At 33.5% G+C, this 19,219-nt stretch overlaps 1 protein-coding gene and 1 pseudogene across 1 annotated transcript in view; both read left to right on the top strand.

The window, feature by feature from the left end:
• The window catches only part of NRK (Nik related kinase), a 295,895-nt gene that overhangs the window by 206,920 nt on the left and 69,756 nt on the right, over positions 1-19,219 (top strand). The window contains 6 exon segments of the mRNA XM_058291117.1: positions 8,739-8,817; positions 9,891-10,066; positions 11,607-11,670; positions 11,829-12,975; positions 15,354-15,461; positions 18,442-18,509. Of these exon segments, the coding sequence (XP_058147100.1) occupies positions 8,739-8,817; positions 9,891-10,066; positions 11,607-11,670; positions 11,829-12,975; positions 15,354-15,461; positions 18,442-18,509 (1,642 nt within the window).
• On the top strand, positions 967-1,488 carry LOC139438131 (cysteine and histidine-rich domain-containing protein 1 pseudogene; annotated as a pseudogene).

Genomic DNA, 19,219 nt, shown 5'->3' on the forward strand with positions numbered 1-19,219 from the left:
AACCCCTTGGTGTCAGGGAGGCTTATCCCTGAGATGCCAATCCTGGGGGAACTGGGGGGAGGGTCGGAGGAAGGAGCAGGTTAACCCTGGGGATTTGAAGGTCTGTGGTTAAAACTGCAATGTTGGGAATGTTCTTTTGGCAAAAATGGCAAGGAAGGGTTACTGGTGTAGGGTGTTGGATATGGGGGGTAGGTGGTACAGGGTGCACTTTGGGCAGACTTCTATGGAATACATAAGTGTTCTTCTTGTCATAGTGTGTTATATCAGTTGGTTGTGACTCACATAATAAACAAGAGCATATCAAACTCCCATCCTGGAAAGTCCAGCTATATTCTTAATTAGAGGGACAAGAATCACTTGAGAACATAGACAGTACCTGATAAAAGATAACTTTTTAAAAATCTAAATATATCTCTAAATACTAAACACTTAGGTACTCTATTAAGATCCAATTTTTACTGCCAAAAATTTCTTGCCTTGAAATTTGATGTCCTAAAAGCCTGGTCTCTTCCTGCTGGTCAGACTTTTTGAGTCTTTATTTGTAAGAGCTAAAGGGTTTAATACCTACCTACCTATGTCCAACAGTTGTTTACTAAGGTTAGTGGAATGAGATATACTCTTTAATATATTAAATAAAAGTATATTTCTGCAATTTTTTCCTTATAAGAATTTCTTAATTCCAAGGAAAAAATAGGGGTTTGAGGAAAAACAATTTTAATTTATGTAAGCATAAACTATACCCAAACTTAATGAGTTTTGCCAGTTTATTAGGCCTTCATAATATTTCTTGATATTAATTTTCTTCTTGAGCCCTGTATTCCCTCTAAAAGTAACCTATCCTTTAATGGGTTCAATGAACATATACAATCTAATTCTGTGATACCTAGATTTAATACAAATAAAGTGCAATATAGAATCAATATTTTATCACATAGAATTGCCAAGCTATTCATGAAGGTTTAATTTCATGGGAAATTGCGTAAAAATGGAAGATGTTCAAGGACATATCAGGTTCTACCAAGTCTAGAACAAATCTATGTATATCACTTTGTAGTATCTATTTTCCTTGAATGGATGAAATACTGGAGATGTTGTAGAAGGTAAACTTCTGATTTTAATACGTTTTTCAGCCCAAGAGGGTTGTGCCACAGGAAAACACATATGGACTAAAAAGGATGCTGGGGAAAAAGATATTACATGTAGGCATGACTAGCATCAGACTGGAGAATGTAATCACCACTTCAATATAGGCTGAAATTTCACTTCCAGAAATTATTTCCAGAAGCAAATAGTATATTCTTAATTATGGACATTGTATTTGAAGGTGAGAAAGAATTTCATCAAAATATGAAATTATGGGGTGTGATTGATGTAAAGCAAGGTTATTTATCTATGACGGCAACCAAGATTGAGATCACTATAAGAAAAGCTAAACTCATGCTATGCACAAGTCTTGAACTGCCTGCAATCAAAAAGCAGGAAAAGTAAAAGAAAGATATAACTAATTGACTGCAGAAAGGTAAAAAATAACTATTGCCTATATCAGCATTTTTAATAATATTTGATGAACTGGTAGCTTGCTGCTGTAAATTTTTATTTTGTTATTGTTGAAGTCTGTCATCTAAGGGACGAAGAATTTTTTGTATTTTTCTCCATTTTATTTATTTATTTGAGAAGTTTGAGCTTACAAAAGAGTATTGCATAATGTGCAGAGTTCCTATATATCACCCCTCCACGAAATCCTTGCATTTCTGTGGAGCATTTGTTAAAGATTATGAAAGAACATCATCAAACTATTACCAGTAACTTTGGTCCATATACAATTTGATATACTTTTTCTATACACCACTCTTATTAACACCATGTATTAGTATAGTGTATTTGTTATAGTTCATAAGAAAATACTCTTATATATTTGTATTGTTAATTGCAGTCCATCTTCCACTACATGGTTCATTGTGTTATATAGTTCCATGCCTTGTATATTCTATCTAAAGTGTATGCACAGTGACTTTCACTTTCATCACAAAATTGTACAGGCATTACCCAAGTAAACCTTTGAATGTTTTCTATTGTCCAAAAGAAAAAAATCCTCTATCCCCTATTACTGACCCTTAGCATTGATATAGTACCTTCTTTGACATTGATGCAAGAATATTACAATATTGCTGTTAACTATATTCCATAAGTGACATTAATTGTATTTTCCCATGCATCACTATATACTTGCCACCTTGTAATAGTGATATACATTTTTTCTAGTTCATAGAGGAACATTCTTGTATTTGTATAATTAACCACAATCCTAATCCATCTCTGGGTTCACTATATTTCTAAGTCCCTAGATTATTCTCTAGCTTCCTTTCAATTAACATTTATATCTCTAGACTACCCCTTTCAGCCACAATCCCATTTATAAACCAGCTGTTAGTTATACTCACATTAATGTGTTATTATCAACTCTATCCATTTCCACATTTTAAAAATCAAGCTACTTGGATATTCTATACACAATAAACATCAGTACTCCTTCTCAATCCTCTCCTAGTAACCTTTAGTCTAGATTGTAACTCCATATGTTTATTCATCATATTTGGTTAATATTAGTGAGACCATACAATATTTGTCCTTTTGTATCTGACTTATTACACTTAGCATAATGTCTTCAAGGTTCATCCATGTAATCATATGTCTACTATTTTCATTTTTTCTTATAGAAGCATAGTATTCCATCATACATATATACCACATTTTGCTTATCCATTCAACAGTTGATGAACACTTGGGTTATTTCCATCTTTTGGCACCTATGAATAATGCTGCTAAGACATTGGTGTGCAAATGACTGTTTGCATCACTCTTTCCGGTTTTCCTGAATATATTCTTAGTAAAGTGATTGCCAGATCATACAGAAGTTCTATATTTAGCTTCCTGAAGAACCACCAAACTGTCTTCCACAGAGGCTGCATCATCTACATTCCTACCAACGTGAAGGAGTGTTCCTATTTCTCCACATCTTCTCCAGCGCTTGTTGATTTCTGTTTTCTTATTTTTTTTAGTAACAGTCATTCAGTGAGGGTGAGATGATATCTCATTGTAATTTTGGTTTGCATTTCCATAGTAGCTAATGATAATGAACATTTTTTTTCATGTGCTTTTTTTTACCATGTTTACTTCCTCTTGGGAGAAATGCTTATTTATTCTTTTGCCCAATTTTAATTGGATTCCTTGCTATTTTATTGTCGAGTTGTATGATCATTTTGCATACCATGGAAATTAAACCCTTGTTGTATATGTAGTCTCCAATGATTTTATCCCATTGAGTGTGTTGCCTTTTCAACTTCTTGACAAAGTGCTTTGATACACAAAAGTTCGTCTTGAAGATGTTTCCCTCCATTTTCTTCTAATAGTTTTATGATTCTCAGTTTCATATTTAGGTCTTTGATTCATGTTAATTTTTGTATAAGGTGTGAGATAGGTTCCTCTTTCTTTCTTTTGGGTATGGATATCCAGTTCTCTCAGCAACATTTGTTGCCCACGCTAGGTGGGTTTGACAACCTTGTCAAAAATTACTTGACTATAGATGTGAGGGTCTATTTCTGAACCATAAATTCAGTTCCATTTCTCTATATGTCTATCTTTTTGCCAGTACCATGTTGTTTTTCCCACTGTGGCTGGGTGATGTGATTCAAAGTGAAAGTGAGAGTCCTCAAACTTTAATCTTTTTTAGGATATTTCTGGCTATTTGGGGACCCTTACCCTTCCAAATTTATTTGATAATTGGATTTTCCATTTCTTTTAAAAAGGCTGTAGGAATTTTTATCAGGATTTCATTTAATCTGTATATTGACTTGAGTAGAACTGACATTTTAACAATATTCAGTCTTCCCATCAATGAACATGGAATGTTCTTCCATTATTTAGATCTTCTTTTATTTCTTTTAGCAATGCATCATAGCTTTTTGAATACAAGAACTTTATATCCTTGGTTAAGCTTTTTCCTGAATATTTGATCCTTTTAGTTGCTATTATAAATGGAATTTTCTTCCTGTCTTCCCCCTCAGATTGCTTGTTACTAGTGTATAAAAACACTACTGATTTTTGCCTATTACTCTTGTATCCTGCTACTCTGCTGAATTCTTTTATTAGCTCTAGTAGCTTTGTTGTAGATTTTTCAGGATTTCCTAAATATAGGATCATATCATCTGTGAATAGAGAAAGTTTTACTTCTTCCTTTCTGATTTGGATGCCTTTCATTTATTTTTATTGTCTGCTTGTTCTAGCTAGAATATCTAGAACTATACTGAACAACAGTAGTGACAGTGGGCATCCTTGTCTTTTGCCCGATCTCAACGGGATAGCGTTCAGCCTTTCACCATTGAGTACAATGTTACCTGTGGATTTTTCATATATAGCCTTTATCATGTTGAGAAAGTTTCCTTCGATTCCTATCTTTTGAAGTGTTTTTATCAAGAATAATCATTTAAGTTTCATCCTTGTCTTTTTTGACCGTATGGAAGATTTCATTTTATCACTGAATAGCTCAATGTATTTCATTTTGTAGATATAGCTCTGTGTGCTTCTTACATTCATCTATGTTAGGATTCCTTGCCTTCTTTCAGAGTTTGGAGATTAAAAATAAAGGTGCCAAAAGCCTTAAAAAAAAATAGAGAGAAAGGATGCTTGTGCTGGATTTCATCAAATGCTCTTTCTGTGTATTGAGATGATCATGTGATTTTTCTTCTATGATTTATTAATGTGGTATATTACACTGATTTTCTTGTGTTGAACCACCCTTTCATACCTGGAATAAAACCCACTTGATCATGATTAATAAATCTTTTAATGTGTTGTTGGATTTGATTAGTGAGTATTTTGTTGAGGATTTTTTATCTAATTAGGGAAATGACTCTGTAATTTTCTTTTTTCATAATATCTTCATCTTTGGTATTAGGGTGATACTATCTTCTTAGAATTAGTTTGGTAGTGATCCTTCCTCAACAGTAAGTTTTTAAAAGCCAAAGTCATTTATATTTTATGTCTCTCATCTTCCTTAATCAAATAAGTTTGATTATTTGATTATTTTCCTCACTAATGGAACTATATTTGAACAAATTAGAAAACAGTTCATAAACAGAGTTGTAGTGTAGTACTTCATAGGATAATGTTTATATTGAGCAGAGGAATAATAAGGAACATTTTTTTCGTATTTTCCTCTTATCCTAAAATTATAAAAGCAGGTTGGAATGTCAAATTTTCATCAGTTTTTCATGGATTTGTGGTCCTATAACACTTGAAAATCTTAAAGGAAGAGATAAAGCTCTGCATTGTTTTTCCACTTGGGACAGTTGCTTATTCTAGGAGGATTAGTTCTCAGGTAGTATAGCAAGTACTTTAAGAGGAATATATGCTTTGTAACTGAATTCTAATTTTTAGTCAATTAATTTACTTAAAACATTATTTTAATAACTTGTATTTCTTGCTCAACAGTATGATGTAATTGTATAGGAGGCATTATAAATAAGATTATGGAGATATCAAATTGGTTAAAATTCACTATTTTAAAAGACTAAGCAATAATTTTAGGAATCCCTTTCCTGATTATTTAAAGGCACTTTGCATAGTGTAACTAAGTTGAACCTGATTTACAACCTTTATTTAGTTATGTATCAAGAGAAATTTTACCTGGTCTCATTGATGGAAAATTACATTTATAAAATTGTAGACTTTTAAAAGCTTGTGAAAATATACTAGAATGAATAAATGTAAATACTTCGCTTTATGACAATTATCTCTTACATGTTAAATATAAAATAATTATTTTGAGTCATTTTTTAGGCTCTCATGAAGAGTCTGAGCATTTCTTAACATGTCTTTTCATACAACCGGCTGTCTACATTTTGAAGTTCTGCACTTCTTGATTCATCTTTTTTGTTTTCACTTTTTCATTCTAAAATATTAAGTCACGGGAACATAGCATACTCAGAGAAGGAGTGCATAGAAGAAATTTTGTACAGATTATGTACCCGGAAAGCTTTTTGCCAAAGACGAGTGAGGGCCAGGAGATTCTGAACACAAAAGATGAGAAAATATTAATACAATCAGTCTGCCTGGATAAGCAATTGAAATGGTATATCTTTGGTCATAAGCAGCTTGAACTAGCCATACTACTAAAACATCTATATTTCATTAACCTCCTTTATTGCCTGGAAATTAACTTTAGGTGGACATGATTGTCATCAGTTTAACTGCAGATATCCTTCAGTTTATGATAATTCTCATCTCCAAGGAGAGGACTTTCAAAACTAACAGTTACCTGATAATTGTCTTTGAGGTCCAGAAAACAAAATACCCTTCCTTTTGTCTGTCTTTTGTGAGTCTTTCCTGGAGTGGTAAAAAGAGAGAAGAATTGAAAGGGTGCTATAGAGACTTAAGAGAATAATGATCTGGACCCATATACACCAGGACCTTTCAAGCTTCCTTCAGTTCTGGGGTTCTGGTTAGGAATTCAAACTTAATATGGAGACCTTTAAACTAAGATTAGAACATCAGAATATCACAAACTTATTAATATTGAATAGATGAGGTTCTTAATCTCTTTACTCTTTATAGAAAAGTGAATTGTTGCCTGGTAGAGAAGCATGCAAGGTCATCACTTTACTTTGGTAAGGGTCACACTAGCTTGTTTAACTTAATCTGGATCATATTTTCCCTGTTTTGACATTCTCTTTGATGTTGCAAAGATTCTTTCTAATATTGTCAGCTCAGCCACTCTTGTTTATAGTCATACCTCTATTTCTTGTAGTTTCCCTCCCTCACACTCCAAGCCGAACCAGAATGCCTCATTATTCAAATTTGCTGTTATCCCATATAAAGACCTCTTTCTTCTGTATTTAGAAGATTACTTCAATATGTGTTAGGAAAAAACCACGTTTTTTCATCTAATTCAAACTATGCCCAGTTTAACATGGTTGTAACCCCTCAAGAGATATATTTTCTTTATCTTCTGATTTCAACTTTTTCTCTTCAACTGGCAATCACTTCTTAGAAAGCCTTCTCAAATAATGTCCAGACTATCCCCATTGCCACCTTAGTCTCTTCTTTATATCACTTCTCACCCAAGGAGATATATATATATATAAGATTTGCTATCTCAAAGGAATGAATCTCTAATGGTCAAAACTTAGGCAATTTTAGGAGATATGGGGTGGGGTGGTATTTATCAACATTACTAAAATTAGTCCATATAAGAAACCATTCACAGCTAGTGCTGACAAGGTTATTATATCTACCTCATGCTCCATTCCTGTGTATATTTCTCTTTTCCCTTAATGAAAAGTTACCTAATCTATGTCCTATCTCTTGACCCTTCAAGATGCTGTTAGTTGAATGAATGATGTTCAAATGCTGATAGATGACAACTGCTTAACATTGTACAACTCCCTTGCAATGTGTTTAAAAGACCGAATGTTGTAATTGACTGGACACAGTAAATGAATGAAAAGAGTGAAATATAATCCTAATCTTTTGAGCTTGGAATGATTTCTGTCCTCAGTTGTTAACGTGAATCTTGTATTATTTATACCCATGTAATGGAGAAAAAACTTAACTTTTCAACAATTGCCTTTACAACATTCTAACAAAATCACCCTGGGGAGTACTTTCTACTACTATGAGAGGACAGTATAGCATTGTTAGTTTTACCAGAGATATATTTTAGAGAGGAAAGTAGACTCTGAAGAGTCATTAATATAAAACTGCCCTCTCATGAATGACATACTGGAAGTGTGAAGATGAAATTTACACTATCGCTCTCCCTTGGGAATTTTTTTTGACACCTTATTTTCTATAAGTGAAGTGAGACTGAATTCCAAAAACGATGAGGTAAGTAATTTATCCAGCACATATTTGGAATAGACTTCTTTGTATGGCTGTCTGTAAGAAAAATAGAATGAAAGCCCAGTAATTTAGCAGACTTGAAGTGCCAGAGAGTTCAAAATCACTATTGTAGTGTTAAAAGCTAATATTTAATACATGCCTACTAGGTATAAGATACTTTTCAGGTAGGTTGTCATTTAATTTTCACTGCAACTCTGTGAAAGTGTTTCTGATATAACCCCTGTTTTTTAGATGAGGTTAACTTAGGCACAGATAGGTTGAAGTAATTTCCCACAAAGACTGAGTTAGAATTTGAACCCAGGTGTTTTTACCCTAGTGTATGCTTTTAATGGTTGCATTTTATCTTTCTCTTTCCATAGGATTCTGAGCTTCCAAAACAGATTGCTCTCAGATATATAGATTACTAAATCATCCTCCTTTATATGTTGCTATTCATAACTACAAGATTGACTGAATTTTCCAACCTATCATTACATATATAATTGTACAACTATAGATACCTACAATTCAAAAACACAAAAGTGTGTTTGTCTCCACTTCTGGTTTGCTTTTCTAGATATAAATTATCAATCACATATTCTAAATTTTTCCTAGGTTATTATTGAATTGTCAATTGCATTTACACATCTGGTGATGGTGAAGCTTTAGAATTCTGTGTAATGTACTGTTTGTGATAAAATGAGTTTTTCCTTTAATTACATTCTGTTGTATATCTATTGATTCTTTAGTGTCTATACAATATGATGTGTGAGAAAATACTGAGAATTCCCTCTGTAATAAAGAGTGTGTGCTGTAATTACTCTTCTCCTTCTTTCTAAACTTCTCTGTTTAATTTACAGCACTGTGCAATCTTCAGCCCTTGGAAGCCCTCTTCGTTATTTTGCGGGAATCTGCTCCAACAGTCAAATCCAGTGGATGGTAAAGATGAATGTCTTAACCTTCTGAACACATTGACTTGATATTTTTATGTAGCAAAGAAGTTTTCATGCATTTGAACAATCCTGCTTCATCATAATTTTTGGGCAGTATTATCTAAAATCCAGGACCTTATTTAGGAAATCTAAATGACTAGTTTTTCATAAAGAGTTAACTAACCAACTAGAAATAAATAATATCCTCCATAGTATACTATGACGACATTTCTATCCTGCCATTAATGGGTGTGTTCATTTGTTTCCCCAGTTATGGGATGGACCAAGGTCAACCATTTCTGAATTTGCTCATTGTGCTTAAATAGGCAATGAGGAATTATGATATACAGCCCTTTTGTTTGGCCCATTAAATTAAACATTCATAGACCTAAAGGAGAGGACTTTATCTCCCAGGGCACTAGAGGCCAGCTAAAGTTGGGAACTCTTCTCTCTGAAGCTTGTTGATCAAGTACCTGCAACTTTTGCTTATTCTTAGTATTTATTGCTTGTCCTGGTTATGTGGTGATTATGATTTGATTGTTTATATTCTTTCTTTTGATTAAGTTTAGTCCTTTCCACAAATGCAAGCTATCTGGCCACAACCGTTTTCATTGGTCATTTTATAAGATTAATTAGCCCTGATGTCATTAACTTCTTGTGTGGATCATTACATCTATGCCTCTGTACCTCAAAGTGCATGTAGTTAAGTGAAATATTCAGGATTCAGAGTATGATTTTATGGGCTGACCAAGCTAGTCACATGGTCTACATATATTGCATTAACCATTTAATTGCTACATCTCCACTTTACATTATACTGTAAACATACAGCTGAACTCAATTAAATTTCTATTATTCAGATAGAAATTATTGACATCTGTATTTTTTCTGATATTTGAATGGCATTGATGTGTAATGAATATTATAAAGCTGCAGGATATTTGACAGTTTAAAAGATGATTTTCACTAAAGGTAACTATGTCCAAAAATATGACCTGCAGAATAGCATGGGGGTGGGGAGTGGGAGGAGGTTTGTACACCTGAGAATGCGCATTTATACCTTTGGTTCATTTCTTTTAGGTCTCGCAAGTTCCACAATTTCATGGAAAAGTGCATGATAAAAAATTTCCTATTTCGTCCCACTTCTGTGAACATGCTTCATCACCCATTTGTTCAAAATATAAAAAATGAAGGACATGTTGTAGAGTCATTAAAGAAGCATCTTACAGGCATCATTAAAAGGAGACAGAAAAAAGGTACAATCTGCAATGTTTCATTTTACTGGAATGAATATTCAGTTGCAAGTAGAATACACTCATTTATTTTATTCAATAAAAAGTAGTATTTATTTAAGAATTAGGTTGAATGCAAAAATTCTGAAACCTTTAGTATTAGTTTTTTCCATTAATGTGCCATGTGCTCTTATTTGATCCATTACCTCCCTGGGTATGTATGTGTATTATTATTAATTTTTGCCATTTATACCTGGCAAGTATTTATACTAATGAAGACCTTGAAAGTCTCAAGTACAGTTTTGTGATGTGCCAATTTTATGTTAAGTAAACTCCTAACCAAAGAAATAAAATAATAAAAAAGTTAATGAAATAATGAAATATATGGCTTTCTGTTCTTTTTGACTGACATTTTAATTAACTCTACTGAGATAAGTGAAGTTTGTAATTAACCATTTACTGACTGTTCATTTTGAGTAATGCCTGTGTAACATATAAAGCAACTTTTAGGGTACCAATCTCTAACTACAAAAAGTTATTGAAGTAGAGCAACTAATTTATACAAATTAAAGTAGCTTCTCTTTATTAATAGTAAAAATGGCAAAGTGGATTTTCACTAAGTCCAAAGGAAACAATTTGGGATGGTCTAACTTAAAATATAGATCTTTAGGCATGGTCTTTAGGCATGGTTGATCGTATTAATGGAGTGAAGAGGGAGAAACCTGAAAAAGATAGCAGGCATCCACAAATTAGCTATAGGATTGATTGCAGAGGTGCTTCTTTCATCTGCATAATTATATGTATTCTGTTTTAGAATGAGGATAAACAGGAATTAGTTTAACCATGGTGTATAATTCATTGGAACAACATAACAGAGGCCAGCCAGTCTCAAATGGGTGCAGGAAGACCACATGTATACTTGAAAATCAGCTGATTTCCAGATTTGCAAGATTTCCTGTATGGAATCTCCAGAAGAAGTCCAATTTCTATTATATAAAGAAATCCAAATACACTTGCTCTAAACACTTTAATATAGGAAACTCAAAGGAACCATATTTTGCTTGTAGGCTTCTATATTTCAGAAATAACAGCACAGGTGATGGGAAAGAAACAGAATATTTATTTTGAATATGTTCATTGTAAATCCTGCAATAAGATTTAACCTTTCATTTGAAAGACCAAAGATCAATCTCAATTCAAGAAGTCCTTGCTTCTAGAACCCATAGCTGAAAACCATGCTTATCTACCTATTAGAGATTCTTTTGCCATGTTCTCCCTTTGCCTCCCTCTTCTTTCTTTTCAGAATTGCAGCAATAATTTTGTTCAATTCTCTTTCCTATGCCCAGAGAAATTCAACTATATTGAATAGCTGCACTGTGCTGCAAATGTAAGCCTAGGGACTAGCATATTGTCTACATCACCAACCAAGTGTATTTGGATGGCTACTTTCTTCTTGCCCTTGTGAATCCTGTCAACATTCTGAGGTTTATAGAGGATGACTAAGGCAGACTGCATGCCTCTCTGTTGACTGTTTATGCGGGTTTTTTTTCTCTTTCATAAAAAGGGATACCTCTGATCTTTGAAAAAGAAGAAGTTATTAAAGAACAGTACAACATGAGAAGATTCAGGTGTGTTAGAAAAATTACATATATAATTTGAAATAGTAATTCATGTAAAGAAATTGATTGCATACTGTTCATTTGACTCAGAAAGACAATCTTTTCTGATGCAACACATAACAGGAAAATTCTAATTGTGTGGGAATCATTTGTATGTTTATTTCTAGAGGACCGTCTTGTACTCATGAGCTTCTGAGATTGCCAAACAGCAGCAGATGTAGACCACTTAGAGTCCTACATGGAGAACCCTCCCAGCCACGTTGGTTACCTGATCAAGTAGAGCCACAGGTCCAGGCACTTCAGCAACTACAGGGAGCAGCCCGGGTATTCATGCCAGTACAGGCTCAAGACAATGCACCTAGGCTTCTACAGGGGCAAGCCCATGTACCTCAGCGGCTACAAGGGGCAGCTCGTGTGTTCATGCCACTACAAGCTCAGGTTAAGGCTAAAGCATCCAGGCCTCTACAGATGCAGGTTAAGGCACCCCCGCGACTATGGAGGGCAGCTAAGGTGCTCATGCCATTACAGGATCAGTTTAAAGCATCTAGACCTCTACGGGTACACGCCCAGGTAGCCAAAAAGCATCACACTCAAACTCAGCCCCAGGTATCAGAACAGCCACAGGATCTTGACCAAGTACCAGAGGATATTCAGGGACAAGGTCAGGTACCTGAACAACAACAAAAGCAAGACCAGGCCGCTGAACAGGAACCGGAGCAGAATCAGGGCCCAGAAGAGCAGCTGGAGCAGAACCAGGTACCTGTACACCCAGAGGTCGAGGAACAGGCTGCTGAGCCTGTACAGGCAGAAACTGAGGCAGAGGAACCTGAGGTATTTCGAGTACATGCCCAAGTTTTCCTGCCACTACTGTTGCAGAACCACCATGTGCTATTGCCACTACATTTAGATACTCAGGTGCTCATTCCAGTAGAGGGGCAAACTGAACAGACACCTCAGGCACAGGTCTGGGCATTAGATCCCCTGCTTGCTGTTGGTTCAGTTCAAGACCTGATAGAAGGATTATCAAGAAACTTGCTTCGAGCACCAAACTCACATAACTCAAAACCACTTGGTCCACTGCAAATGCTGATGGAAAATCTGTCATCAAACATGTTTTACTCTCAACCAGAAAAGGCACGTAAGAAAAAATCAAAGGTTTCTAGTATAAGGCAGGCATTGGCTAAAAGACTATCACCAAAGAGATTTTGGACAAAGTCATCACAGAGAACTGAAGAATTAGAACTCTCAGATTTAGAAGCCCACAGACAAAGGCAACAATGCAGATGGGAGGAAGGATTGAGGCAAGTCACAAATGTAAGAGTCTTTGATATTTTTACTCTGAGTCCAATGTGCAATCCAAATGTGCTAATTGATACTCATGGTTTCCTCTGTAAAACCAAATGAAGTAAATATTCCCATATTCCAGAGAAGATTATTTAAATAAATTGACCTTCAATTTCTAGATAATTGTTCTAAATTGAGAAGAAATTTTGCTTGAATGATCCAAGGTATTGCTTACGTTAGCCACTCAGTAAAGATGCAACTTTAATTATTAATTGTCTTCCTACTATTCCTTTACAAATAAAGGGAAGAAAAAGGGGGAAAAAACTAATAAAGTTTTGAGGAATAAACCAAATTTCTGCATTTATTTTTATTGAGTTATTTTTCAGGTTGTAAATTATGAACTAAGTTTTAGAGATCCAAAATAGTAATTTGAATGTTTACATTTTTCCTTTCTCTTCCCATAGATAACTGAACTGTATTATTTAAATGAATTTTACTCATTTCCATACTTCAAAATGTTTGGATCAAGGTTTAAGAAATGAGAAGGAAAAGCAGTTTTCAAAATGTTTTGTATGTGATTTTCATGTTTATGACTTGTCTCACTGGTTTGCCTCCCAACTAACGGTATAATCAGTGATGAGCTGCTCTGAATATGGCACATGATACAAATTGGTTTCTGCACCCTTTTAAAATGTTTGTTGCAATATGTTATGTTCTTTGTTTAGGAACAGTCAATAAACTATCATTCTTTTAAAATATATAATTTGACTGGAGTAGAATTTAACCTGAAAAATCTAATCAGATGATGAAGTGTATGTGGGCTTGATATACAAATTAAAGAGGTATACAAGGTTAGGAGAGCAGCCATTATCTAATACTTTCCAGTATCTATTGACCTAAAAAGAATCATTGTAATGATCTTAACTTAAACCTTGGTATCCACACCCATTTACTTAATAATAATTCACATAATAATTACAAATGAACCTCATTTAAATGTCTGGAAAATGGAAATATTTGAGTTTGTGGCCATTGAGCCAATTGAACAAATGCTGTTTCCCTGATGTGTTTAACATAAAGAAAGGTAAAGGCAACAAAAGAAGAGAGGCCCAAAAGGGAAAATAGATGGTCAATCCCCAGAAAAAGAGGAAGATAGGGAGGGAAAGAAGCCAGAAAGAGGAGTGGCATAAGTGTAGAATGATGATATTTGACTGATAGTAGGACATCTAAAGTAATAATGACTATTCTCAAACAAACCCAGATGTCCAAATACATCTAATGACTTTTGCATTTGTGTTGTAAAAGATGAAAGCTCTGCAGCCCTGTTATAACATGGCTGTGAAGTATCTCAAGATGCAATTGGTTATAAAAGAAATTTAGGTACTTACCAAGAGGAATGTAGCACTGTCTAAATGTCCTTGGAGAATTCTTTTGCATTTTGAGTTTGTAGTTTTGAATTTATATAGCTATTTTCTAAAACACATCCCCACATACTTGGAGACGTTACTTAAATTGTGAACATTTGTTGAATTTGCCATCCTCTAAACAGGAATATTATACTACAGTCATCCATTAAAAATATACATAAGAAACTTTTATAAATCCCTAAAAGACTCAATGTTTCCAGCATGGCACATGATTATTATCATTTAATATTTTAAAAATATATGTGGACTGTTATGCTAAAATGGAAGGAAAAGCCAGTAAATAATAGTTCATAATCCTGTGACCCTAGGATCTTGTTTGGGCATTTATAGTTTTTGTTTTGCCTTTACAGAAAAAATAAAGGAAAAGAAAATTATTAATAATATAGTCAAAATCATATTTCTTTTGAAATATCTGAAATTCTACTACAAGTTGGAGACAAATGTAGGTGTTTTAACTCACCAGCAAGAGAGAAAATGACTTTTCATTGGTCTGAGTTGAAGAACTAAAATTTACTTGTTCAAATAAGCAACAGAATCTTTTCTAAACTTCCAGGGCTCAATTAGGGGGAAATATTTGCATCAAGATATTACAGATCTCCCATTGCAGCAGGAGAATGAAAGTTTGAAGTTATAAAAACTGACTAAATGTGATAGCTAGTATGGGTTATGAGGCAATGAAGCTTTAGACCATGGATTCTTAACTTGGAGCCTATAGATGACCTTCAGGAGTTCAATGATCCACCTGAATATATATGCAAAAATATGTGTCTATATGTATTTTCCTATGGAGACTCTGTAGCACTCCTCAGATTCTGAAAGCAATCCAAACTAAATATTTTCAGAAAGCACTGGTTTTTAAATCAATCATTACTGTCTGGAAAGTACTTTTAAACTGTGTAATGGGATGCAGCAGTTGCTCCATTTGCTGTTAAAAATCATTTGCATTTTACCAATTAAAATATTTTCTATTTTGTTTTCAAGGAAAAAGCAGAGGAGACATCAGACAATGATGAAGTATTTCATTCAATTCAGGCCCAAGTCCAAATAGAACCATTGCAGCCATATGTCACAAATCCTAAAGGAAATGAGGTCATTTTTCAGTATGAAATGCTATGATATTAAATGCCTAGAACAGTGGTTCTTAAACATTTTGGTCTCCAGTAATTATATTTTAGGCCCTCAAAAGTTTTTTTTTTTGATGTGGATTCTTTTATTCAATTTTTACCATTTTAGAAATTAAACTGAAAAAAGTAAAAATTATTGTCATTAAAATATAGTAAAAATATTACATGCTAACATAAATAGATTTTTCAATGAAAATGACTATATTTCTCAGAACAAAAAATTTAAAGAGAAGAAGAATTTACATTTTTGCTTATCTCTTTAATCTGTCTGACTTAATGGAAGACAGATGGGTATTCATATCTGCTTCTGCATTCAATCTGTCACCACATGTTGTTTTAGTTGACGTTTATGGGGAAAATTGGCTTCTCACAGATAGGTAGTTGGGAAAGGAGGGATTTTCATAGCCTTTTCAGCTAATTGTGGCTGTTCTGTGATAGTTCATCAAAGCTAGAGAAATAAAATCTAAAATCATATCAATGAATTTTTTTATACTTGCCCTCTCATGCTATGAATAGATATTTTTACTTCTGCATGATTTTGAGCATCATGTATTGATAAGTTGGAAACTATCAGTTCACTGCTTATGCAAATCTTATAAATACTTATATTTTTCGTTATGCAATATACAAAACCACACTTGTTAACATCACCATCAATTTCATCATGAAAGTTATTGAATATTGAGAAGCATTCAAGAGCACGGTAGCAGATACAAGTTTTCAAAAACTATTTTTTCTTTGAAAGCCTAAATTTTTTCATTGTTAACAAATAATATCAGTTTATTTTTTCCTTTAATTGACAGTCTTATGCCATTCATTTAAAAATAAAATGTCTGCTGAATACCTAAATTTGAATAATAATTGTTATTTGTCAACATTATTTAAGTAAAATTATTGTCCATGAAATAACCAGGTAGTTCTCTTTGATTATCTTTTTCCTGGAATGCAGTTTATGAAAGGATTGGGTTCATGTAATGTGTGATCTATTTTCTTACACTTCTGTGAATAATAAAGACAATCTTAATATCCCAGTTGACTTGTTTCGCTACTACATTAATATTATCATAATAGTTGTTCAGCATATGGTATCGGTGAGGGCTGAGTTATAGGTCCAATTCCTATGTAGATAAGGTAGCATCATTAACCAGCCATTTAAAAAAATTCCTGCTCAGTAAGGATGACCAGTAGAGTGTGTAAAGAATTCAAACTCTTGCCTTGTTAGTGTGGGATCAGGAGCAGCATCATTGCTCCTAATCAACACAAGGGCCCCAAGTGGTCCAAGATTACTATGCTTCTTCAGGAGTTTACTATGAGGTCTTTCTTGGACAATTATTTTTAAATATGCCCCCCTGATAATAATAGTCACCTGAAAGTGAATAACAAAGAGTATCTCTTTGTATATGCTAACAACCAGTGGAAGGATATAAATAAGATTTCACTATTTAATTAGTACAGGAAACATGGCTTTCTCTCTGCCTTATTAAATTATGACTTCACTAGAAGTCTCAGGTAATAACTGTTACCTTAAACATGGCATCTTAAGCAAGAAATGTAATGAGGTATGCCTGCTTGGTTTAGAATGCATCATTTATCTTGCTATTCTTACCAATCATTTTTTTCTCCCCATTTCTCAGGCCATATACATATTGTTTTTCTCATTTTGGACTTTTATCTATTCCGAGTAATTTTGGCGTCTGGTAAATGTTCTGAAATCAACTTTATGAACCAAGAGGCCTAGACTGGGTCACTAAAATGCCAACTATAAGTCAAATGTTTATCTTACATATTGCCGAACATTTGGTTATACTTGGAAACACTGATTAGCAAAACAAGTGAAAGTTTGACGACATTTAAAATTTCTCACCTATCTGTCTGCTGGAGTATAAAGACAGCCTAGATAAGTCACTTGACAGAAAAAAAAAATAGTGCACTTAAGCTAGTATAATTTCTACAAACTATAGAGTGGTTTTATCATCATGAAAATGCTAGGTTTTTAAAGCATGTAATACATTGAAAGGTCCTTTTTAAAGAATCTAATGTGACACCTCTTTGCTTTTCAAAATGACCTATTTATTGAACATATAAAAAGTATGGTGAGTAGAAACCTAATGAAATTAGACTAAATTAAGCTAGATAACATCTCAATGACCAGACTACTAACGTTGACAGAAATTTACCTCGCTGATGGAAGCTAGCTCATCATATATGTTCTTTCTTGAGGGTTTTTGCTACATTAGATGAGTGAATCATAAGTGAAGTCCAAATTAATTAATTTTAAAATGAAAGTTTTTTGGAATGCTAGTTATGACAGCATAGTCAAATTGTAAAGTGAGTAAAATACTTTCGTAAATATGAGATAGTTTTGACTCTTTTGAGATTTTAATTATGAATGCATATGTGTTACGTATTTTGAAAATGTAAAATTTAGTGTTAGCATAAAAGGGTGAGTGAGTGAGAAGCTGAGATTTAAACCCTTAATCTTGGAGTGCGAACTTTGGGCTTGAAATAAAAAGCAACACTATAAAAGGGAAAGAACATTAAATTAAGAGTCAGGAGACATACATTCTGGTTCTAGATTTTCCACTGAATTGTAAAATCCTTAGAAAAATAATTTTCCCTCTGTTTGCCACAGATTCCTCCACAATAAAAATGCAGATGTTTGATTATATAATCTTGAGAATCTCTTCATGTACAAAAATTCTGTTATTATACAGAATGAGGTGATGAGATTGGAGACAAAGATTCCTTCAGAAATTATGGTTAAGCAATTCTAATGTTATACCATAATATTTGTGAAAATAGGAAGTATTTATGAAAATCAGATATGATAAATTAGGCACTTGGGAAAATATCTGTATATGAAGAAAGACATTTTACTATAAATTAATTGCTCAAAATAATTAATGACTGAAAATCCTAGTGAAGTATTGGGTTGTGTCTTTAAGGTTCAAGAAAGATCTAGCTCTATGCCTTACAGCCAGGATTGTGCACACCGTGTCAAATTCTCTTTAAGGTATTTGTCTCTGATTTCTATATTCAAATTGCTAATTATTTACTATCAAGTAGAAAACTAAAGTTTGCTTCTTTGACTCCAAGTTCTGACTGAAGATAAAACTGAAATATTAGTTAGAGCATCAACTTAATTCCCATCACTGGAGTGCATTTAAAACCTCCACTGCAAAGATTCATTAACTAGATTTTCATATCTGCATGTAGTGCAATCTCAGTGCCATTTAGTTTGATAATTACTGTCAAGGTCCACAATTTAATGAAGAAAAACAATGAATTCTTTGATAGCTTTAAATTAATAATGAGAATAAAATGACATGAAATTTCAAAGTGACTTTCCCTGCAGGTTCTGCAAGATTAAACAAGCACACATAATCCCTAGCCACAGAAGCTATTGTTACAAAGATAGTAAGACTGAAAATAACCTGTATTCAAAATAAAATCTAAAACTCAAATTAGTATATTGATAAAATATCATATATTTTGTGTATACATACTAGTCACTTGATTTTTAGATTCCTTTAATAATGGTAATTTTCAGTAATATTCAAAGATCTCATTCCGTATTTTAGAGGTGGTGTGATAGGCACTATATTTGAAAGCCAAATTTTAAATACGGTTTCCTTGAAAGACATAGTTCTTCCAACCCAACTCACAATGCAGAGAACTTAACCTGCTTTGATTCACTCAGTCACTCAGTAAATATTTACTGAG

This window comes from Dasypus novemcinctus, chromosome X (genome assembly GCF_030445035.2).
Source record: "Dasypus novemcinctus isolate mDasNov1 chromosome X, mDasNov1.1.hap2, whole genome shotgun sequence".
Taxonomy (NCBI): Eukaryota; Metazoa; Chordata; class Mammalia; order Cingulata; family Dasypodidae; genus Dasypus; species Dasypus novemcinctus.